The 25,431-nt window shown below is 35.9% G+C and overlaps 1 protein-coding gene across 3 annotated transcripts in view; it reads left to right on the forward strand.

Annotated features, from left to right (window-relative positions):
- Positions 1–25,431, forward strand: part of c2cd3 (C2 domain containing 3 centriole elongation regulator) — a 453,012-nt gene that overhangs the window by 397,308 nt on the left and 30,273 nt on the right. For 2 of the 3 annotated variants that reach the window (XM_073923465.1, XM_073923466.1), the window contains exons 2-24: positions 296–562; positions 662–819; positions 2,379–2,566; positions 3,414–3,526; positions 3,803–3,929; positions 4,031–4,168; positions 5,253–5,400; positions 5,480–5,565; positions 6,481–6,672; positions 6,771–6,880; positions 6,981–7,099; positions 7,208–7,339; positions 9,366–9,791; positions 9,870–10,021; positions 11,419–11,662; positions 13,087–13,258; positions 13,329–13,512; positions 15,549–15,721; positions 15,814–15,949; positions 17,812–18,080; positions 18,990–19,067; positions 20,793–21,223; positions 24,202–24,400. In XM_073923465.1, coding sequence (XP_073779566.1) covers positions 296–562; positions 662–819; positions 2,379–2,566; positions 3,414–3,526; positions 3,803–3,929; positions 4,031–4,168; positions 5,253–5,400; positions 5,480–5,565; positions 6,481–6,672; positions 6,771–6,880; positions 6,981–7,099; positions 7,208–7,339; positions 9,366–9,791; positions 9,870–10,021; positions 11,419–11,662; positions 13,087–13,258; positions 13,329–13,512; positions 15,549–15,721; positions 15,814–15,949; positions 17,812–18,080; positions 18,990–19,067; positions 20,793–21,223; positions 24,202–24,400 — 4,242 coding nt within the window. Of the gene's footprint in view, positions 1–295; positions 563–661; positions 820–2,378; positions 2,567–3,413; positions 3,527–3,802; positions 3,930–4,030; positions 4,169–5,252; positions 5,401–5,479; positions 5,566–6,480; positions 6,673–6,770; positions 6,881–6,980; positions 7,100–7,207; positions 7,340–9,365; positions 9,792–9,869; positions 10,022–11,418; positions 11,663–12,924; positions 13,259–13,328; positions 13,513–15,548; positions 15,722–15,813; positions 15,950–17,811; positions 18,081–18,989; positions 19,068–20,792; positions 21,224–24,201; positions 24,401–25,431 lie in introns of all 3 variants that reach the window. The other variant, XM_073923467.1, reaches the window with a different exon arrangement.

Raw genomic sequence — 25,431 nt, forward strand, 5'->3', positions numbered from 1 at the left:
TTTAAGTTATATTACGAGATACTAAAGTGAAAAAAGACAGAGCCACACAGTTTTTTGACCTGAGTTTATTGTTATACTGCATGAGAATTTAGTAAAAAAACGTTAATTGGAACAAAACCATGTTTAATTTTCATAACCATAGCTTTTTATAGCAAATCTGTGATTCTACAATTGTATTACTATGGTAACAACACATTTACCCTAATAAAACCATAGTTATTCTTTATAAGTGTTCACTTTTACCATCCACTTTCAACTTTTTATTATGATCGTATTTGTTCTCCGCTCTCTGCAGTGCTCAGCGACGTGTCTCCGTCCACCAGCATTCCTCCTCTGGTTGAAGGCCAGCTAAGATGCTTTCTGAGAGTGACGGTCAGTAAAGCGCTGTGGACCATCATCAGACCTCCACCTGTGACTCTGATCAGACTTAGATGGTGGGGAGAGTCTTCAAACGGCACTTTCTTTAGGCCTAGAGATGGACACGCTGAACAGAAGGGGCTCAAATCCACAGCTCGCTTTCCTGTTCGATGTGGACCAAAACAGCTGACTTCTTATTTAACAGGTCTGATTGTTTGTGAATCTATTATCTAACTTTATATAAGGCAGTGTGTGTGTAGCTTAGTTTTTGATTATGATGTAAATGTGTGTTTTTCGTTTGCAGATATGGGCTCGCTGGTGCTAGATGTGCTTACAAAGGTTGATCATTTGCCTATAGCTCAAGCTCAGATTCCAGGAATCGCCCGGCTGTCTTTTTCACACTCCATAAACGGATATTTCACTCTTGTTTCCCCGACATCAGAAAAACTCGGAGAGCTTCAGGTGAATGAGATGCTGCTGAACGATTTGTTGTGTTGTAACATACTGTAGGTTAGGGCTGCATGATATTGGAAAAAAACTGATATTGCGATGTTTAGTTTTTCTGCAATATATATTGCAACATGAACAGAATTTAAACAGACAACTTGAATAGGTTAGTTTTGAAAGACTTCATTTTATATTGATTGGGTGGATTTTGTGAGACAGATAATCAGCATCAATCAAACATATAGCGTTTTCTGGAAAGTCTTACTTTATACAGACACAGAATAAAAAAAAATCTAATGTAAATAAATAACACTGCATAGGCTTCATTGTATAAAAAATGAACAACTGACCCATGTTAAAACTACAAATGTTATAATTTCTTATGCACAAATAGGTTGAATACACATCTCACAGTCATAGGGCTTAAAAACAAAACAAAGCAAATGAAAAACGGTCAATCTATTAAAGCCTTTTAAAACTTTAAAATGTGGTTCCTGGTCAATAATCTAACTTCAACTTCTTAATGGATGAATAAACTAAAACTTAACTTCACCGGACATTGCAGATCTTGCAATGTGACTATTGCTTTAAATATCGATGCTGAAACTACATTGTGCAGCCCTAACATAGGTTTAGTAAGTTTGTGTTTATTTAGCTGGTCAAATTCACAGATAAATATGTGTGGATTAAATGGATAGCTTACTTGAAAATAAAAAATTCTGTTATCATTTACTTACCATTCACTTGTCACATACTTGTTTGTGTTTCGTCTGATGAACACATAAAAAGTTATTTTGAAAAGGAAACAGGTAACATTATTTGTTTTTCTTATTGTGGAAATGAATGGTTACCAGTTTCTTACATTCTTCAAAATATGTATATTGTATATTTATATAAGAAAGAAACTCAAAGGTTTGGAACCTGAGAGTGAATAAATAGTGATTAAATATTAATGTATTATTTCTTTTAGAACAAAGACATTGTCATGCATCAAGTCAAGTTTAACACAGATTTTTTTTGTACATAAAAAAAATATTGACTATCATGTACTTTTACTATGATTTACTGAAGACTTGCACTTGTCAAACAGGTAAAAAAAAATTGAAAAAAATGCAGTCGGCCATGAAAAATCTGTGCATTTTATGGTCTTATCTTCACAAATGTTAAGTGAAGATGACGTATAAAAATCTATGGAAAGACTCTTATTAAGAGGTATTGAATTGAACCAATTCCTGTATAATCCCTGTAGTAAATGCTGAACTATGATTATATAATGCTTTACATGTATTGTTTATTTTTAGTTTATGTAAATGCATTAATCAATTGAACTTTATTGTAAAGTTTGAGCTTTATTATTTATTTATAATAATAATAAAATTAATGTAACAAAATAAAATTATGTAATTATATAAATAAAATAAAAATAAAAATTTTTTATTTTTTATATAATTTTTTTAAATTTCTGTTTTCATTTTTTATTTCAGTAATTATAGAATTTTAGCTCATTTTATTTCATCACGTTTTATGTTCTACTGTATGTTGAATTATACATTAGCTTTTCTCATATATTATAGGTCACACTTGCCCTGGAAGCGTTAACAGAAGGATATGAGAGCAGTAGTTCAGTGCCCACTACTGATATGAGCCTCGACGCACAGACTCTTGTTGTAACCGACCACAACAAGCCAGTCCGGCCGTCCCTGGATCAGGCTCTGTTGCGTGTGAAGGAGACAGATGCCAGCAGCTCTGGACACATGCCCAGGTTTGATCATTTGACTGCTGAATGAACAAAATCTAATTGAATCACTCAACTGACATGCTTATAGGGCATAGGGCTTTTACAGCTTGGCTCAGATTTTTACCCAAATATTTTTATTAACATCACTTTTTTTTTTTAGTTTTAACATAGACACACATACACAAACAATACAGAAATAACACAAAAAAAACTTAATAAATAAAAAGAGAATGGAACCAGCAGGTCACCAGAGATGTCATTAAAGACAAACAAGATAAACTTTCAGAAAACAGCCCGGAAACATTATAATGCGCGCGCTCGTTAATATAAACCACGGTTGTCTTCAACTGTTGTCTTCAACGGTCTCTTTGCTCAACAACTCTGCTGAAAAACAAAGCAAAACATTACAACAGTCAGACATAGAGCAAAGAGCATAGAATCACCAAGAGGCGACTCTCTTTAATCAGGTCTTGATTTTCCTTGTTCATGCCACTCAACCTAGTCGACACACATCGAGTCACCAACAATACATCTTAAAAAAACTTAGAAATGTAATTATTTTTCTTACAATAACACTTGTTTAAAAGTTCTCCATGTATTTACACTGACATCGACAGCCACGAGTCAGAACACTGTTTATATTTCTGCCACGCCACAGAGCGCCATCTGAATAGTTTCATATTAAACAACATCTGAATGTGCTCATCTAGTGTTTGATACTTACCAACTGTCATGTGCACACCATGGTGCGGTGCATCCGTTGTGCGACCCGCTTTAGTCCCTTTTTTGTCATATATATTTTTATTATTTTTCTAAATGATTTTTATTTTTTATATATTTCATATGTTTTTTTTTTTTGTTTTTGTTTTAGAGGAAAGGATTACTTGTATTTTCAACAAAGCAGTAACTTTGTGCCAGCTTCTTCAACTGGAATAGCTGAACATGCTTCTTCAAATAACCAGACATCTGCTGACCTTTTGTCAGGTATCTTTTGTCATTTATTTTATTCACAGAATTTAAAGACATACATTGCCATTGCTATTATTAAACTCAACATTGTCTTCCTGAAATAATTTATTTTAATAATAATAGATAAAGTTAAATTATTTGTCAAATCTTATTATTAATTCACTTCAGTGATCTGGATTTTTTTTAAATACAGTCCTGCCTTTATGGCAGTTCTGCTGGCAAATCTAGTCATAAAAAAATAAGACAGTGCTTTACACTTAATTGTTTAATACATTTTTTGTATTTTTCCAGTCCTTTTGGAGCGTGGCAGCAAACTCAGAAATGCCATGGTGATTTCTGCCCTGAAGTCTGATGTGGAGGTAGATGTTCCTCTGAAGAACGATCCCCTGCCCCTTCCCAAGGACAACACTGCTTCTTTGTATGAACTCTTTTATTTCAGTCGTATAACTAAGAGGGGTCAAAATGAGACAATAAAATATGCAAATATGAAATCTAAATAATCATCATCTTTTCTTTAAGGCAAGGCAGGCCCTTATCGGGACAGTTTCTGGAGAACATCCTTCAATCTGAGATCCAGCTTCCTGCTCAGGACCTCACAGACCCAAGGCAGCAAAGAGCCCACACAGAGGACATGGCTGTGGATCTGCTGCTTGGGAGGTATTAGATTAAAAATCATAAAATATGTATTTTTCCTGGTAAAGTGTTATAACTGGGTTCTCTGTTCGTCTATTAATCCAGAAAATGTGAAAAAGACAAGCAAGTAAGTTTGTTTTGCCAATTTCTTTTCTGCAAGTTTGGGAGAAACAGATTTCAGCACTTAATATGCATGTTTCTTGCAACATCGCAACTCAAATATCATTCATTCATTCATTCATTCATTTTCTTTTAGGCTTTGTCCCTTTATTAATCTGGGGTCACCACAGCGGAATGAACCGCCAACATGTTTTACGCAGTGGATGCCCTTCCAGCTGCAACCCATCTCTGGGAAACAAATGTTATTCACTCAGCAAAAATATAAATGCAACATTTTAGTTTTTTTGCTTCCTTTTTTTATGAGGTAAATTCAAAAATATAAAACTTTTTCTATGTATGCAAAAGGCCTATTTCTCTCAAAAACCTTGGCCTGGCTGAGGCACAACTGTGCAATAATCATGCTGTCTGATCAGATTAGACAAATATTTGAACAATAGGGGGCTAAAAATTCTGACTTCGTCTGTATATGTTTACATCTTATAAAAAGGGGCATAGTGGCAACGCAGTGACGCAGTAGGTAGTGCTGTCGTCTGACAGCAAGAAGGTCGCTGGTTCGAGCCTTGGCTCAGTTGGCATTTCTGTGTGGAGTTTGCATGTTCTCCCTGCGTTCGCGTGGGTTTCCTCCGGGTGCTCCGGTTTCCCCCACAGTCCAAAGACATGCGGTACAGTTGAATTGGGTAGGCTAAATTGTCCGTAGTGTATGAGTGTGTGTATGAATGAGTGTGTGAGGATGTTTCCCAGAGCTTGGTAGTGGCTGGAAGGGCATCCGCTGCTTAAAGACGTGCTGGATAAGTTGGCGGTTCATTCCGCTGTTGCGACCCTGGATTAATAAAGGGACTAAGCCGACAAGAAAATGAATGAATGAAAAAGGGGCATAATATGTCTCCTTTAAGTGAAGAAAATGAAACTTTGCTTACAAATATTTAACATAGTTGTTTGAATCTTTTAGAGTGAGCTTGACGTTTTGGTCTGTGGATCTTTTCATCAGTGTTAATGGATCTGTGCTGCAGTTCTGGGACGGCGAGGGCTCTCTTGCAGATTCTCTGTCTGATCACAGCAGTGTGCTAATGGACAGTGAGCTCAATGACCCTCAGTATGATCAGAGTCTTCTGGAGAACCTCTTCTACAAACCACCTGTAAGCCATGCAATGCAACCCAATGAACTAGTTCTGCAAACATTGCTGTGTATAGCTGTAATATGTTTTCTTATTTTAGATGTCAGATGAATGTTTGGAGGAGGACCATCATAGAAAAGGCACAACAGAGAAGCCTGTGCACACAAATCCAGCCAAAAATGCCCGGTCAGTTAGTGTAATACAAGAAACAAGCCCCAAAACTCAATTGATTGATTCATTTTTAGTGTAATTTAATAAGAACTTATAATAACATTTAATAATTTCAAATAATCCTGATTTTCAGAAACAGATTTATGCATTGTACTTTTAATTTAGGATATATTATAACATTGTTTCTCAACCACGTTCCTGGAGGACCACCAACACTGCATATTTTGGATGACTCCTTTGTCTGTCACACCCATCACAGGTCTTTCAGTTTCTGCTAACGAGCTGAAGATCTGAATCAAGTGTGTTTGTTTAGGAGACATGGAAAATGTGCAGAGATGGTGGTTCTTCAGGAACGTGGTTGAGAAACAATGTAATATAAAATAATATATTTAATTATATGCTGAATTGATAAATAAAAAAAAATATGCACAAAATGTAAAACATAATAAATGTAAAGGTTCCGTAGAATGAAAATTAATAGCATGACCATGGTATGTTCATATACGCATTGTACATTTTCAGCGCCACCCTAAAGAGGCATATGATCTGTTTAACTGTATGTTTTGTTAACATGAAATTTCCTTTGTATATTTGTAAAAATTCAACAAACTTCAAAATTTTGATCAATGTGACTCATCCTTGCTGAATAAATATTTTAATTTCTATTAAAAACTCTTACACAACGTTTGAGGTAGGATAATAACAACGTATATAAATATTGTCACGGATTCATAAAGGTACACAAATATTTGTACAAGCATTAACAAATATAATTATTAAATAAATAAAAATAAATAAATAAAACAATATTACTAACACAATGAAATAAAATGTATTTAAGTAAAATAGGATAAAATATATTTCAAATACTTTTTGTTTTTAACTTTTATTCCTGTTCTTTGTGGTGAAAATTCTCTCTCCTTTTTGAAGGCTTGATCCTGGTGTGCAACATTCAGAAGCAGGAGCTGATTTACCTGGGCTTGGCATGGAAAAAATAACTTTGCTTGGTGATATTCGTTTTGCGAGGGTCACTGTCAGTGAGTTAAAACTTCCTACAGAAAGTACCTCAAAAAGTCTGTCTAGAAAAGGAAGACCACCTCGGCCTCTCTCCACAAAGAAGTGGTATGACATTTAGGATAAATCAGAAAAGATGACGGTCACTAGAAATCAGTTTCAGTGTATTAAAACTAACCTAATGCACACTTGTCCTGTTTGTCTAGTTTTTATATTGTAGAGTACCTCTTTCCACTGCTCTCTGCTGGGTATGAGAGTGTTCAGCAGGTTCCTTCAGAGATTACAAAAGTTGTCTCTAGTAAAGTTACAGATGGTGGTGAGTACATTAGTTTTGAAGAACTTTAATAAAACTTAAGCTGACAACAATCTGCTATTTATTTATTTATTTATTTATTTATTCATTCATTTTGCTTTAGCTGTGTCGTTTCAGCATCAAAGTTTGTTTCCAGTGAAGTTCAGTAGGTCATCTATTAAACAGTGGTGCGAGATGAAGGTCACATTCAAGATCTACTCCAAATATAGTCTTCAAAAAACAGTAAGTGCAACGTGTCAATCATAAAATCTACACACTTCAGACTAAGCTGAAAACTAAAGACTCTTGTATGATTTTATCTGGCCTGATCTTGCCTTGTTTGTTGTTTAGCCTATTCTGATTGGCTCAGCTATGTTTCCACTGAGCTCCTTGATGCAGAGTGAATCGCTGAGCATTTCTTCTGCCCTGCCTGTACAAACAGCTAATGGAAACACTGATAAGCAACAAGTTGGTCCTCTGAAGGTAATGCATCAGTCTTAGTCCTTGATAGGATTTGAAAGTTTTTTACAAAACTTGTATTACTTAAAAAAAAAAAAAAAAAAAAAAAAAAATATATATATATATATATATATATATATATATATATATATATATATATATATATATATATATATATATATATATATATAAAATAAAAAATGTCAATTTACTATCATATGTGGTTATTTGCATTATAATGGGTTTAATATTTCACCATCTTGAAATGATATGGTTCTAGCTGAATTCTGGGTGGTTTCGAGATTTTTTCTAGACGTTTTTGCGTTCTGTATAGCAAAGGATAAACAGAACCAATCTCTTTAGTACACAAAACTGCTAGAGACCCTATTGGTATTTAAAATATCAATATCATAATCATTTCAATTTTGTAAATGTGTATTTTTGTATCAGATCAAATGGAAATGTAACATTTGAATTATAAAAAATATTGTAAGGTTTTGTTTTTGCAAAACATAAATTAAAGCTATTTTTTAAAGAAACAATCAGTGTATATTTGATCTAATATGATGAAAATGAGAGAATGTGTATAAAATGGTTTTATTTTTATTTTATATTTAAGATTTGTTTAATATTTTAGGAAAAATTTTCTTGATCAATAATAAAAGACAGTGCTTAATATTTTGACACAGTACATTTTAGGCAGTAATATGGTGGTCAATTAAAGACTATATTGCAGGAACCATTGGTTAAATTACTGTAATTTGTTGCAGTTTATTTAGAGGTTGGCATAACTGAACATATATGCCAATGTTAATCGTTGTAACTAAAACCACATCTATTAAACTGTTGACTTTTTGACGTTTAAGGTTGAATATTGTAAAATTTGACTTAAAAAAAAATACAACAAAACATATGCAAGCTTACAAATAGAATCACATCAAACAAAGTTAAAGGTGCAGTAGGGGATTGTCTTCAGAAGCGTTTTTTTTTTTGTTGTGCTGGTTGAAAGTCTCTTCACATTCCGATAGTATTGATTAAAGTAAATGGTCGAAATGTATTTATATATATTTTTATATTCTTGGTACGGCATAAGATTAAAGAGTGTTCCTCCAGTTAAAACTTGTCAGGCAGATAATTCCCATAATTCTGTTTAGTAGCCCAAACTGTCTGTCTGTACAAAAAACAAAGGATTTGTACACCTGTGCACCTGTTCACGCAGACAGCTCCGTGCACATGAGTTTACTTGCTCATGAGAGAGTGATAGCAGTAAAAACAAATGCTGAATCAAAAGTTTTTAAAATCCTAAATGAATATTGTAGTTACTTTTGCATTCTGTAGGAAGGATGACACCACGGCTGAAGTATTTCTGGTGTAGATTGTGTTGTTTTACGAATGGGTTATATGCACAGAAGTGTTGTTCAGCCACTGAAATCTTCCGTCGAAAGATTGATGTGACTTTTCAGTTTCATAAGTAGCATGTAAGTATGGCTTAATAATTTGAAATTCCTGCACCCCGCTGGCCAACCACTAAGCATACAGTAGACACTTTAGGACAAAGCGTGTGAGAGAGTAAGACCAGCGATCCTTGCATTCATGAAATATTACACATTATTCCACATCAAGTTTTGCTTGCTAAGCAACTGAAGACGTGCTAGATATAGTAGTTTTATATCGGATTTGTAGTATTATAAAGTACTATTAAGTTTTCTAACTGGCAAACAACATGTCCTAGTGGGTTGTCTGCTGTCATCTTTATGGTGCACAATCGTGATTTCAGGAGGCGTGGCTTTGGACAGCAGGGCAGGGACTGTGATTTCAATGTTATGCTAACGGATAGCATTTTGGCAGATCACCAACTGCACCTTTAAAGTTTGACTGCATGGATTAAACATTTTTTGTTTTCTGAACAATTCACAAAATTTGACGAACAATGTTAGATAGAACCTTATAAATTCAGGGTGACCTTTTGGTTCCATAGGTCTAAAGCTAAAATTAAGGATATTGTATTAATGTAACTGATTCATTCTTGTTGCTTATTTGTTTTTAAAAGGTGACCTTTGAGTTAGCAGAGGACAAGAATAATTTCTCCTCTAAAAAAAGGCCTGCAAAGCAAATGCTAAGTCCACAGAGACCTCTCCCTTCCCTTCTGACAGAAGAACATGATGAACCGAAGGGTTTATGTGTGAGCAACAGCAGGAGAGACCCGTCACCTCAAGCGCAGAGTATTCTGATTCCTCCTGCTAGATCACGATCCACGTCACCACACGTCAGATTCCAGAGCTCTATTCAGCAGCAGGAAATGGAGGACACTGAGATTCTGCTGCACATGTTACTCATGGTGCCTAATGGGAAAGATTTGAACTGTGCACCTATGCAGCCCAATGTCTACCTGAACTGCAAGCTTCTTGGATCTGATGAAACTGCCCGATCTGCAGTGAGCTGGGGTCAGAAACATCCAACATTCAGCTTTACTCAGGTAAGAAGAATTGAGGAAAGGACTTTTAGTCCCGTTTAGTGGTAGGCACAGAATAACTTTGTTTCTAACGTGATACAGGTGGCTCCAGTCGCACTGAGCCCCAGACTGTTGGAGAGAATGAAGAATAACATGATGGTCATTGAAGTCTGGTTGAGGGCCAGCAGCTCAGATCATGATAAACTCCTCGGCTTGGTAAAACTACCACTCCACCAGTTTTACATGTCCTTCCGGTAGGTTTGAGGAAATATATATGTGCATGTGTGTTAGGGCTATAACAATATTGGAAAAATTTGACATTGCAATATTTTGTTTGGTAACACTTTATTTTGATGGTCTATTTGAGTATTAGTAGAGTGTCTGCTTAATGTCTGTTGATACGCTCCTTCAACAGACATTTAACTGACTATAAGAAACTTTGCAAGTACATGTCATCTTGCACTAACCCTAATTCCAACCCTAACATATACTTATAATCTAGTGACAAGTAGTTGGCATGTAGATGCAATGGAACTTGATGTATCAAAATAAAGTGTGACCTTTTGTTTTTCTATAATTTCATCTGATGACTTGAATAGCTCTATTTGGAAAGAAATCATTAATAAAAATGATTGGGATGATTTTAAAGGGGAGTGCATATGCAGAAAATGTAATAAACAAATTAAAATAATAGATAAGTACAATAGAGCACAGATAAAAGTGAAATAAACACTGCCTTATGGTTTCCGGGTATTCAGGTACAGATTCAATAATTAAATATGAGCTAACTCTGTGTAGACTTCATTGCATGAATAATTAAATACAATTAATCACTGTTAAAGCTACACATTTCTTATGCCTAAATGGTTTAAATTCACTTGAAATCTTACACAGGCCTTAAAAACGCATCTAAAATGGAAATATTTCATTCTGTTTGGAATAAACATTACAACGACTCCACAAATCTCATGTGTCCTGAACTACACTCAAAAAAATTATTCAGCTGCTTTTTTAAACATTTTATTTTAAATAAGCTGGATCAACACAATTCTTGAGTTTTTTGGGGGTAAGCTTAATTGTTTTATGCTTAATTCACTTAAAGTTAACTGGAACATGAAGGAATTGTGTGGAATCCATCATTTTTTGCAGTGTATGGTGCCTGGTCATTATAATTCCAATTTAACATTGAAGATCCTGCGATGTGTCTATGGCAGATTCACATATTGTGATATTGATGTGAAAATGAGATATTGTGAAGCCATAATGTGTGTAAATATACATATACAATGCCCAGAATAAATGTTTCAAGCTGATTCTAAATATAAGTATATTAGTCAAACTGAAATAACAACAGGTGGCACGGTGGCTCAGTGGTTAGTGGTGTCTCTGGTTTAAGTCTCAGTTGGACCAATTGCCATTTCTGTGTAGAGTTTTTGCGTCAGTTTCCTCTGGGTGCTACGGTTTCCCCCACTTTCCAGAGACATTCGTTATAGGTGAAATGAGTAAGCTAAATTGGCCGTAGTGTGTTGGCGGTTCATTCAGCTGTGGCAACCCCTGATGACTAGGGGACTAAGCCGAAGGAAAATGAATGAATTACTGAATGAAATAACAACAGAACATAGATCTGTAATTAACCTTTTTTTCTTTTCAGAGACCCCAAGATCTCGGAGCTGCTCCTGCAGTCTCAGTATCCAGTGGTTGGAGTGGACAGTTATATGCCTGTGGTGGATGTATTTAGCGGCAGCACGCGAGGAAACCTCAGGGTGTGTTTAGCAATGGGTCAAGCACAGCAGGTCATGGCCCTGCAGCGGATGAGGGACGACGAGCTGAGCCACGACACACCAGTGCCTCGACCAGCACACATGCTAGACCACCGGCCACACACGGAAGCCAAGGCAAGTTTACGCTGCGATAGAATGCATGTACTTTAAGATATTTATATGAATATTTTAACATTTTAGATTTAAATAGGTTTTATATGCTCGTTTATAACTGCAGGAATTACATATATAATAAAAAGCTTGGTTTTATAATAGTCATAAATATCAATGAGCTCGTCTAAGACTCTCCGCAGCTCATGTCATTACCTGACGTTGACACGTACACACACACACAAACTCACACTCACATAGTGTGACATACTCTGAAATACACATACAAAATTACCATACTTCAGTTCTCCTAAAATATTGACTAGATACCTTGTTAAATGATAATCTTTTCAGCTGAAGTGATGGATAGGTTTATTCTAGCTAGGAGTGAGTGTATGAAATGAAAATTTGCTCCTTATGGTTGATATAAAGGCTAAATTATAATTATACTCAACAAAAGAGGCCGTCAGAGATGTATTTAGAGTTGTATTTTGTTTTTTTACAAGCATGTGAACAGTGCAGGAATTAATATGCCTTAACTTAAATAAATGTATTATCCAACTTTCAAAAATTTTGCATTCTGACAATGAACTGTGACGTTAGAGCAGATATTCATTGACTAATTGTATTATCTGGGAGCTCTATAATCCCAGTCTTGTTTTCAAAATGAGAATCTGACATACAAAGTGTAATTCAAGCTTGGATAAACTTAAAAATGAGGGGAAAGTGATCATTGTTTGAATCTCATTTGGAAGCATTATGGCTAATCGAGCGCAGCTTGGGGGATGCATAATAATAATCCCATGTGCAGTCTATGTTTTGATCTGATTGGCCTGGTTTTCACCAGGATTTTGTAATTGGAGAATTCACATAAGAGCTAGCCAACAATAGTGTTTAATTCTAATAGTGTTTAATAGGGTATTTAATTTCTATGTGCCAAGCTCCTATTATTCTTAATAATTAACGAACTCCAGATTTTCAGTCTATAGGACCTTGAAAATTGCAATTTATTACACCTCCACTGCAGTAGTCTGCATTTTTGTTTACTCACTATTTAACAGCCAGAGTCTGTTATAGTCTGTTTCTTTCTGCCAGAAAACATCACCATTTCAATTGTTGGATGCACCAATGACCATGGCAGTCTCCATAGACTCCTGACATCTAAGCCACTGATGACATGGAAAATAATCCTTTTGGCTTTTTGTCTGTGTGAGATTTGATTGTTTTGTCGTTTCTGGAGTGTCAGAACAGTGGTTAAAGCTCCGCCCTCTTCTGGAAAGCAGCAGCTCATTTGCATTTAAAGACACAGACTTAAAAATTGATCGTTGGTGTATTTTGAACTGGAACTGCACAGACACGTTATGGGGCCACCATATATTTATTTGACAACTTAAAAACAATGTCCCATATTAAAATGGACCCTTAATGTATGATGAATATTGTTTTAGGCCACTTCAGATGTCCTGCTTGAGCATGTGTTCATGGTCCGGGTCGAGAGAGTAAAGGGTCTGATGCCTCTGCAGTCCACAGTATGGGGTGAAGCCGACTGCTATATCCAGTACTCTTTTCCTGCCCAGAATGAGTCAAGAGAGGACATGGACACACATGCTGTCGAGAGCCGTAAGCTGGTTCCTTGCTCACTGTATATATATAACCTTTGATTGAGTTTAACCAGCTGTATTTTGCACAGACGTGGACTTGAAAGCGTTCCGCTCTGAGACCACTCTCTGTGTGCCCGACCCTGTGTTTGGACACAATGAGACTCACGTCCTGCTGGCTCCGCCTGACGTCCCAGTGCAAAAGCTACTGCTAAACTCACTGGCCCATCAGGGACTGAGGGGTGGAGGAGGAGTGCAGTTTGAAGTTTGGTGCAGGTACTGTTTGATGTTTGTTTATTTATTCTTTTATTCATTCATTTATGATAACGTGGATCCCTAATTTTGAAAAAATATATTATTTTATTTATTTGTTTGTTTACATTTTAGCATTTCAAGGAAGAGCCTCTTTTGTTTGATAATATTTCAATTTTAGTTGTATTAAATAAAAAAATAAAATGCATTTGGTTTTAATATTTCTTGTATTGATTTTCAAGTATACACATTCACAAACCACACAACTCTTACCCAGAATATCCAGCTGTCAATAATTCAGTCTGAAATTAAATGTGTATGGAGAGACATAATAATAATAATAATAATATTAATAATAATAATAGAAATAAATGCATAAAGAAATAAATGCAAAAAGAAAAACAAAAAGAAAATTTGTATATAAAAAAAAAAAAATAAAGTTGACACTTTCCAACAGCAACAAGATAAATTATTAATATTTTTTATTCGAAATTTGATTACTTATTTGCTTATTTGGAATAGAATAATTTTTTGGGAATATCTTCATTAGTTTATTTATTAAAGGTATCTTCTTTTTATTTTGTTATCATAATATTACTATGAAATGTATGATTTATGTGTTTTTTTTTTTCATTGAGCTTTTTGAGAATAACACATGCTTGTTATTTAGTGATGTTTTCTTATTTATTTTCTTTTTCATTTTTAACGTTACTAAATGGGTCCCTTTTAATTGACAATCGTTTTAAGGTTGCATCTCCATCCCTCTTTTCATTTTAGGAATTCAAAGGGCCCTATCATACACCTGGCGCAATGTGGCGCAAGGCGCGGCGCAATATTCTTTTGCTACTTTTAGCTCGGCTCAAGGGTCATTTTGAGGTGTTGCGCCACACTGTTTAAATAGCAAATGCATTTGCGCTCAAATGTGCGCCCATAGGTGTTCTGGTCTAAAAAAGCAGGCGTGTTTTGGCGCGTCGCTATTTTGAGAAACTGTAAATAGTCTGATCTTTAGACCAGAACAAAGTCGGTCTATTGTCTGGCGCAAAGTGCGCCTGGCTTATACACTACAAACAAGATGCAGAGCAATACTCAAATATCTTTACATATGAAAAATATATAATATCTTAAGGATGTGTATATATATATATATATATATATATATATATATATATATATATATATATATATATATATATATATATAAAAGGATATATACAGGATATAAATATAAATGAAATATTACAAAACATATTTATGTTTAGCCTACATGAAGATTTAAAAACCACTGCCTTACTTTCTTCATCTCGGGAGGCTTTTTCAGTTCATTCAATTTGCTTTTGTATAATGTTGTTATTATTATTAGCAGTATTATTTATTATATCCATATTTATATTTGTTTTATTAAAAACAAGCTTAGATTTGTCCACCTGTCAGGTTTTAGACCATATGGGGCATGGCAGGTGTATTTGGAAATAACACAGTATTTTGACCACACTTGGTTAATATTGTTCATTTATTCGTTTGCTAGAAATTAGAACTGAATTTGGAAATAGTTTTGAAACAAATCTTTGCGCTTAACAAACGAAATTAATTATTTATAGGCTAATGGATGTCTGTGCGTAAAGGTTTCCCTAACCACGAGGGCAAAAGCTAAAGTGAACTTACTTTACGTCAAAATGCGCTCTTGGCGCGACGCAGTTGGCTCTTAAAGGGAATGGGAGATGAGACTCTGATTGGTTTATTCTCAAAACACACCTATAACTAAAAAAATAAAATAAACTCAACCCTTTTAGACCATGCGCCATGGAGGAAAGCGGATTTTCCCGTCCTTAAATTACTGTAGCAAAAATGCGTTCTGACACGCCCTGAAAGCGTTTGCGCCCTGCGTTTTGCGCTCTGTGCATGGACCGTCAAAATAGAGCCCAAAATGTCTATTTTTTTCCATTTTCATTGGATAATATAAAAGTAAACAAACAAATCTTAAAAGTATTTTATTTCGTAGTATTGTTTTATTATTTACTTGCTTGATTGTAGACTTGTTTACTGTTAAAAATCATTTTTAGGTATTATTACCCAAACGTTCGAGATCAGCTTGTAGCCAGAGGACTGCTGCCCATGTCCAAGCTGTGTGCCATGGTGACTATGCAGAAACAGGGCCAGACAGAGGCACAACATTTCTCCCTTCCTCTGATACCAAGAACCGACCGGCCTGTAGATGCGCAACCCCAGCCACCTGGTACCCGTGCATCAAATTCTCTCAAAACAGAGGGCATAGACAGGATAACATCAATCTGAGTCGTATCTATTTCTGTCTCTGCTTGTCTTTAGGGCTGCTTGAAGTGACCGTTCAGTACAAGTCTCGACCAATGAGGAGTGTGGGACTGAAGAGTGGTGTCGTTCCCTCCCGCAGAGTAACACTGGTTGTGCAGATTCATAGAGCCGCTGGACTGCAAGCTGCAGCCAAGTGAGTCAATCTTAGTTTCAGTTTCCATTATTTTGTCATTCAAAACATCACAGTTATGCAGAACGAAATTACATTACATTGGCACCCGGCAAGAACATTAAAAAGCATCAGAAAACACTGTAAAAACCGAATATAATAAATAAGCTTTTGTAATTTTATAAACATATAAAAAATGTTGATGCGTATAAAATATAAACCAATTTAAAATCTCAAAAAGAAATGAATAATCTTAAAAACATTCATTACACAGTGTGTTAAAATAGTATGAAATCTGACATATGTACTTATTTGACTGTTTATGCTTTATTTTTATTTCCTACTGGCTATCAGTAATATTTTAAAAGACAGAAAAGGTAATGTTTACAGCATCTACCTTTTAATCTTACTGTTGGATCTTAAAGGGGTGGTCCACTACAATATCATATTTTAAACTTTAGTTGATGTATAATGTAGCTGTGTGAACATAAACAGCATCTCTGTATGTAAAAAGCTCAAAGTTCAATGCAAAGGGAGACCTTGTTTTTTACAGAGTTAGCTTAGCAAAGCCTACAATGAATGAATTTAGGGACTACAAAAAATACTTCCGGGCCTGTGAAATCACAAACGTACTTTTACCGCGCGCACACATTGTGTAGTTAAGGGCTGTGTCCAGAGGCGCTGTAATGTTACAACAGAGGGAGAAAATGCCGTCCTGCTATTTACACTGAGCTTCTTCTGTTTCTGTATTTGGGCTTCTAAATGACACGACACAAAGACAGAAGTGCTTACAGTTCAATATTAATTAAGTTCCAGAGAATTATAAAATACATAGCAAGCATGAATTGACAAAAAACAGCTTCCAGAATCTGTCCCAGTTCAGTGCTGGATTCGGTTAAAATCTCCTCAAAGAAGGAGCAGCTACCACAAGCAGAAGATGTGGACCCTGAGGCCACAACCTGTAAGTGTTTTTATTTGTTAAAATGAATTATGACATGCACAGTGTCTAGCCCTAATTGTATGCTGTTGCAAAGATGTAAAATGGGAAATGCTGTTTGGCATCGCTAACAATTTAGCTACAAATTCATATTTATCAGTTAAACTGCTATAAACACGCACACACACACACTCTTCACCAGCACATGCGTATCTCTCTATAGGCAGCTTTTCCATGTGTTTTACATCTCAGATAATGAACTCGCAAAAGATATGAGAACGATTCATATTACTTACACATGCATATTCAGAATATATGTAAAAGATGCCATGTAATGCGTTGAGTTAAAAAAATACAGGAGAGCTCGCCTAACTTGTGTAGCAGAAGAAAAATCAATCAAGGCTCACACAGGTCTCATCTCACATCTTGTGCTTTATTCTTCTGTCAACAGCGTCACTGTACAGCAAATAACTTAATCCAAGCATCAGAGAAAAATAAAAATAAACATCAGTCCTGCGCACATGGGCTGTTCGTGTTACACGCGTCTACAGACAGGTCACACACACACACATAAATACACACACACACACACTATGGCAAACTCTCTTAAAGGAGCCACACCCCATTTTCACTCGTTATAGACGCATGTCAGATTTTATTTTAGAGAGCGGTTAAAATTCTAAAAGAGTTAGATAGCTGCTAATCAGCAAAACAGTTCAATTCACAGGTGTTAATCTAATCAGCCTGACAGATTTAAATGGAGACAAAGCCACAGTCGTTGGGACCTTGCCTAATGGTCAGGAAGTGCATAAAGACAGTAGGGTAGTGCCTTCAACATGTGGCCTTTGACAGTTTTAAATTAAATTAGAATTTTTAAAACACAAATAATATATATTAGTTCTAATTTTTAACTAGCATTTTTTCACATCATCTTTGTTTTGTTTTTCAGAGCTCTTGCAGACTCAGACAGCTCGCTGGACTATTACTCTAAAGTGGGCCTGAACTCATTCATCACTGTGCAGCTCTCCTTCTTGCCGGACAGTGAGTCTCGTAGCACACGTGTGGCAGCCAGGAGCTTCTGCCCAGAGTTTGAGCATCACACTGAGTTCTGCTGTAACCTGCTGGTGCAGAGAGACAGTGGAGAGAGCGTCAGTCTGGCTGAACTTCTGCAGGATGCTGTGGCTATCTTCACCGTCTTCAACAGAGACACACGCAAAAGTGAGTTGAACAACATCTAGACAGTAGACACACTCACATCTTTTCTCTTAATGCTCTTGCATTAATGCTGTTTGGGTTTCTTTAGGCAGCAAATGTTTCCAAAAAATGCAATGATTATTTATATAACCTCATATTACAAAATATCTAAGAATGTGTGTAGCTCTACGTTGTAAAAACACAATTAGTTAAACCTAGTGATGCACTGAGAGAATTTTGTTGGCCAACGCAAAAAAAAAAAAAAAGGCATTGGATGTTTGTTCAAACTACTTGTTTAAAATAAGCTGAAACAACACAATTCTTGAGGTTCTTTTGAGACAACTTAATTGTTTTCTGTTCATTCTACTTAAATTTGTAAAACTGATCATTTAACTTAATTTCTTCATGTTGTCCCAACACAAAAATTGATTGTGTGAAACCCAACTTTTTTTATAGTGAATAACAATTTTAATGGTTCTGATATAAATGGTCTGTTGCATACAGTACTAACTAGTCTTTTTTTTCCATTCAGTCAATTAGTTTTACTTGATATGGACTGGATTCATTCAAGAGTTTTCAGCATTTTAACAGAGGTTAATAAAAAAATTCCAATATGACAATTTGCAAAGGTGTTTTTTGCTATTCAGTATTTCTTTAACAACCGTAAATTGTATTATATATTGTATTTACATATAACTGAACATGTTTTTAAATGAGCTAAAGCTAGTGCTGTTGCTATATGTAAATTCTACATTTTGCTGCTCCAGAAAAAAATTGACTCACTAAAGTGCAGTCGGCTTCTTTTATTGTCTAAGATATTTTAGCTCAAATCAAACAAACTAAGTTATGTCGTAACGCTTATCTTTTTGTGTGATCGCTCCATTTCAGTGCTGTAATTGTAAATACTGTTTACTTTGTTTCTTTTCATTGTAGTGGTTGATACAAGATCGAAGGACATTGTCTTGGGAACCGTGAAAATTAAGCTTGCAGATCTGATTCATAAAAGAAGTGGTATGAAAGTTTTGATTATAATGTTGTGTTGTGTTGCAGAATTTAGATTCTTTGGAAAACACTTTAGTTTAGGTTCCAATTCTTAACTTCTGGCTTATTACCTGTCTATTAATAAGACATTGGCTGCTTATTAGTACTCTTACTCTAGCACTAAATGTTGTTGATTTGCTAAATGCCTCCTCGATTGTTAGTCACTTTTGACAAAAGTGTCTGCTAAATGATTAAAAGTTCTTATAAAGTATTATATTATTCTACATCGCTAATCCTGCTCAATACCTAAACTCAACTACTACTGTACATTACAAAATATAAATAAGCAGCTAATTAGTAGTTTATTGAGCTAAAAGTCTTAATTAGTGGTATGTTTGTAGCGAGAATTGTACCTTAAAATAAAATGTGACTGTGTACTTTTATATAAAAAAGTGTGAATAGAAATAAACATTTTGTTTAACTGAAATAATATTTAATAAATATTTTTATTATTTATCTTTTTTATTTTTTTTATTGAAAGTATTAATATTTAAAGGTGCTGTATGTAAGTTTTTGACTCTTCTAAAACATAAAAATACCATAAAATCTTTGCAGATATTTAAGAAACATGCCATGTGAACATTCTTGTTTATCTGAAAAACAGTGCTGAAGTCAGATATTCTGCTTTGAAAATGTGAGTTGCGTGCTGAACGTCTGTATTTTGTGTTGGTTCTTTTACCCCCCACCCCCCACCCCTCACTGCCACTTTAGCCAATTATATTTCAGCACCCCAGGTTGCCTTGTTGGAAAACAGCGTATGTTGTGACCTAAATGCGACACCAGGTGGACGGTAGCAGACTCCGAAATGAGACTCAGATTCAGAATTCCACATGAGGTCATTAATTAGCAAATAATATAAATAATACAAAGATAAACATTAGGTGAGCAGGTTACATTGTAACCCTGTGTCCTAACAACGCTACTTGACGAGATTTGCAGTGATATGTAATTTGGCTGTTTTCACCATACGAAACATGACAGAAATTTAAATTCAGCCATTCAGAAGTACAGAGTATGCACTTACTGCTTTCCAACGAGATGCTTAAGGTTAATAATCTAATAAATACATATTAAACCTCTTTAACAATATTAAATGAACATGCTTAATCACGGATATATGTTGGTTTTCACAAATCTAAAATTCAGTTTTAATGGTTTATTTTCAAGATCTGACGTCTGCTGCTGCTTTTAGTAGTATGGCAACAAATGTAAAAATGTCATGTAAAATGGCACTCAAACACTCATTATTTGCATTTAACATTGAATAAAGCAAATGAGATGTACCTGAGGTGATCACAGTTTATCCTGTTGTTTACCAGTGAGAAATAACAGCAGTTTCTAAAATAAATATTTCAGGTGTTGGTTAGGACAAAAAAATTCTTGTAATATTGAAAATTTTGGTTATTTTGTGTGACGTTGCTTTTATTTCGAACACTACTCAAATCAGCCTTTAGGCTCAATAGTTAGGCACACTTTTGTTGATGTTGTCAATCTGGCAACCTGCACTTGTGTGTGTTTTGAACCAGCCTTGCAATACCTAGTTCAACCACTGGGTGTCAAACTTACATACCGCACCTTTAATTGGATTCAAATGTAAAATCGTTTTGAAGTTGTTTTTTTTTGTCTCAAAGCTGAATTATAATGGAAATATAGTATTTTATATAATTTTTGTCATTTTTTAAAATCCATTTACAGGCATATCTGGCTGGTACAGTCTCTCTCATCCTCAGAGCACATCATCATCATCATCATCTCACGGTCTGACTTCGGCTGGAGGCCTTGAAATCTCCATTAGTTTCTCCCATCATGCAGACAGAGAGCGAGTCCTCAGTTCAGCTTGTGGTCTTGGATGGGACATAGAGGAACACAGTGAAGACGAGGCCAGCACTGAGGATGAGGATGCTTTAGAAGCGCACTCAAAGTCTCTAACATTTTCCATTTCAATGCCCAGAGCATGGCTGCCCATTCATTGCCTGCTGCTGCCTGGACATGAAGACCTACAGCGATCCACCTACTGCTACTACAGATACAAACTATATGAGCAGCACACATTCAGTTCTGAGCTCAGACACCCCGTCGCAGACAAGAACCATGGAGACGAGGGATTGGCCACAGTGGCATTTCAGGTAGGGATGTGCAAATGGGTCAACCTTTATACATTAAAAGTGAATGAAAAAAAAAAAACTGAACGTTATTATAAAGCCTTAAACCTATTATTATTATTATTATTATTGTTTAGATTTACACCTAAATTAAAAAAATATATTTATGTTTAACTACTTTTTGTTTTTTATGCTATTACTGTATTTCTTTTTTTTGCCTTTGTATGTTCATTGGTATAGAAACGGCAAAAAAAAAAAAAAAAAAAAAACTGCACAAAGAGTCGTGGGTGCCAGAAGTGTCCATCAGTTGAACCCTTTAAAATCCTTCATTCCAAAGGGCCCTTTGAAGTGCCCAGTTTTGAGCACTTCGCTTTGAAATGACACTTCAATATAGTGGTCATTTTTGTTTGCACTCCAAAGTGCCCTTCAGAGGGCGATATATATCCCATTTGGAACACACCGAGAATTGTGTTTACACTTCTAGTTGACAGAATAAGGAAGTATTATGGAGTCAATCTAGGGCCATATATACTAGAAAAATAAAAGAAAGTTTTGCAAACAATAAATAAAATAGAGAAAAAAGTAAATAAATGCAAATTTCTAAAAATTGCATTTATTTTTGAGAAATAAAAATTTAATTTGCAAACAAAAAAAGAACTGCACATCAAAATCAAACAGTGCATAAAAAAACTATAAATCTTTGCAAAACATTTTTTATAGCATTGCCTTAACAAAACCAAGCGATACAAGGAAACTTGGGCATTTACTGCAGGCCCAGACCTACTGGGATGTAAGACCACCTCGGTTAGGGGTGGGGTTAGGTGAGCGCATTAAAAAGCATTAGATTAGATTGCACTGGGTTTGCATTCAGACCCCTCTCAAATGAGCATTTTGACTCAAAGGGTTTGGTAAAGGCAATGCTATAAAGCATGTTTTATTGCTTTATATTAGGGTTGGGCATCTAAGCTATAATGCCGATCCGATACGCATCTCGATACAAAGAATACGATCCGATATATTAGCGATACATTTATGACATATTGCGATGCAACACGATACGATTCACACCCATATCACGATACAATGCGATAATTCAGCACTAACTAATTAAATCAAGTTTATGAGATGATGTGAAAGAGGATGCTGTGCCATTGAATGAGTTTGATTATTTATTAACCAAGCAAAACCAAGACTTTTTTTTACAAACTGGCTTTTCTCTCAGAGCCAGAGTGTCAGTTTACAGTACAGGGCCATTTTAGAACATATAGCACATATTATTTAAGGATTTTCAAGATAAACAGAATGTATAAGTGCAATATATATTAAAATATATATATTTGCACTCTTTCAACATAAAGGTTGAGCATTGCACAACAAGAATTGTGATTTAACTTTTCAACTATGAAAACAAGTTTTACAAAGATATATTTTGCCACTGAATATTCAAAACTTAAGGTCGTGAACTAGCAGTGTTATGCTGCTTTGAAACATCACTGTCACTGTAAACAACAGGCTAATAAAAATATAACAAACCAGCAATCTTCTTGCTGTGAGGTGGTCAAACTACCCACTGTGCCACCGTGACACCCATTATTTTTATCATTATTATTATTATTAATATTATTATTATTATTATAATTAAATAAAAATTAACAGGAGGAGGTGTTTAAAACCGCCTAGTGCGGCAGTATAGAGAGGGCGGCGTCCGCAACACCCAGTTATATCCGCGCATAGGGTGGCAGAATAGAGGTCCGCGACACCCGCGCGTCCTCAGTTATATCCGCGCATAGGGCGGAAGAATAGAGGTCCGCGACACCCGCGCGTCCTCAGTTATATCCGCGCATAGGGCGGCAGAATAGAGGTCCGCGACACGTCACTTCATTTTCATAACCGGTCACTTTCGTTTTCACATTGGGGTTGAGGGCGGCGTGATCGTCCTCTGCCTAGAGCAGCAGTTCAGCTTGCTCCGGCCCTGCAGATGAACAATGCAATAACATCCGTTATTGGCATAGAGCGCACAAAACTTTTGCGCATGGAAAAAAAAACTTGCAATGCTTTTCTCACTACTTTTGGAGCTGGTAGCTACAGTTCAAGCAGTGCGAAAGCCGGTGATGTAGGAACACTGGAAGATGCTTTCACAACAACACCGTGGCGCTGCTTCAAGTGAGATATCAGATTACTCGTACTGCCCGCGTATTTTACAGATGCGCGGCACATTTTGCAAATTGCATCTGTCCTGTCAAGTCGTCCATCCTTAAATCCATAATGTTGCCATACTTTAGATTTAAAACTCAGTGGGAAATAAAATGTTTGTTTTGCTTCTCTCGCTTTCTGAGGGCGCACCACTAGCTTCATCCGCACACCTGATACACTGAGTTGTAGTGTGAGTGTACACATCCGCAAATCCGTTGCTAAGGCTTACTTTATGTAGGTCGATTAAATTATGCGCCAAAAACAGGTTGACAACACTTGTTAATAAATAAAAAATACATTCTATATTAAAAAAATAAGCTGTATCTCGGAAAAACCGATGCATCTCGCAAAAACCGATGCATCTCGATTTGCTTCCAAAATTTCATTCATCCTCTGCTGCTCAACCGATGCACTCGCATCGTGCACGCGCATGACCGCGTATCGATACATATCGGTTAATCTTCCCATCCCTACTTTATATATATATATATAGCTTTTTTTCTTTCAACAAAAACACATGAAACTTTAAAACCAAATGATGTATACATTTTTTTATAATAATTGAGGCTTTATTTATGTTTGTTCATGCTTTTTGTTATGCACTTTTATTGTATGTTTTTTTTTCCTTTTAAAGCAGAGAATATTATTTATGAGCTTGTTGGGGGATGAGCTTAAAAAACATGTTCTTAAATACTTTCAAAAATGAGCAAATGTTATTCGTTTAAAAATAAAGTCCTTAAACTTAATTGAAAAAAATATTTATTTTGTTTATGAGCTTAAACATTAAAATGTAATGTTGACTGTTTCAGGGGAGCAGAAGTGTGATCTTGAGGAGGACTCGACCCCTGCACTGGTACCTGAGGGAGGAGAAGCTGGAGGTGCAGCTGTGGGTCACTTTTGGGAAGGAGAAGAGGGTCCGACCGCATAATGCAGACCGTCTAGTGGGCTCTGCTTTTGTGGATCTCTCTGCTCTTGCTGGAAGCTTGAAGCAACATCAGACTATCAGTGGTAGAGCTATTTGCTATTTTTGTTATTTACTCTCAAATGGATAATTTGTTTCCTTTTTTCAATGCATTTTTTACTTTAAATTTATTGTACCAAAAACAATTGTATTACAGTTTTAGATGACTTTCCGTTTATTGCATTTATTTGAATGTCTTCAGAACTGCCTTAATTCTTTGTGGCATAGATTCAACAAGGTACTGGAAATATTCCTCAGAGATTTTAGTCCATATTGACATGATAGCATCATGCAGTTGCTGCAGATTTGTCGGATGCACATCCATGATACGAATCTCCCATTCCACCACATCCCAAAGACGCTCTATTGGATTAAGCTGGTGACTGTGAAGGCAATTTGAGTACAGTGAACTCATGGTCATGTTCAGTTCAACCTGTCTAAGACGATTTACGCATCATGACATGCCGCGTTATCCTGCTGAAGGTAGCCATCAGAAGATGGGTACACTGTGGTCATAACGGGATAGACATGGTCAGCATTAATACTTAGGTAGGTTGTGTCGTTGACACGATGCTCAATTGGTACTCATGGGCCCAAAGTGTTGCAAGAAAATATCCCCCACGCCATAACACAACCACCACCAGCCTGAACCGTTGATACAAGGCAGGATGGATCCATGCTTTCATGTTGAACCTACCATCTGTATGCTGCAGCAGAAATCAAGACTCATCAGATCAGGCAATGTTTTTTCAATCTTCTATTGTCCATTTTTGGTGAGCCTGTGTGAACTGTAGTCTCAGTTTCCTGTTCTTGGCTGACATGAGTGGCACCCAGAGTGGTCTTCTGCTGCTGTAGCCCACCCGCCTCAAGGTTGGACGTGTTGTGCGTTCAGAGATGCTTTTCTGCAGATCTCAGTTGTAACGAGTGGTTATTTGAGTTACTGTTGCCTTTCTATTAGCTCGAATCAGTTTGGTCATTCTCCTCTGACCTCTGGCAACAACAAGGCATTTGCGCTCACACAGCTGCCGCTCACTGTATGTTTTCTCTTTCTCTTTTTCTCTGTAAAGCCTAGAGATGG

The sequence above is a fragment of the Danio rerio genome, chromosome 15, assembly GCF_049306965.1.
Source record: "Danio rerio strain Tuebingen ecotype United States chromosome 15, GRCz12tu, whole genome shotgun sequence".
Lineage (NCBI taxonomy): Eukaryota > Metazoa > Chordata > Actinopteri > Cypriniformes > Danionidae > Danio > Danio rerio.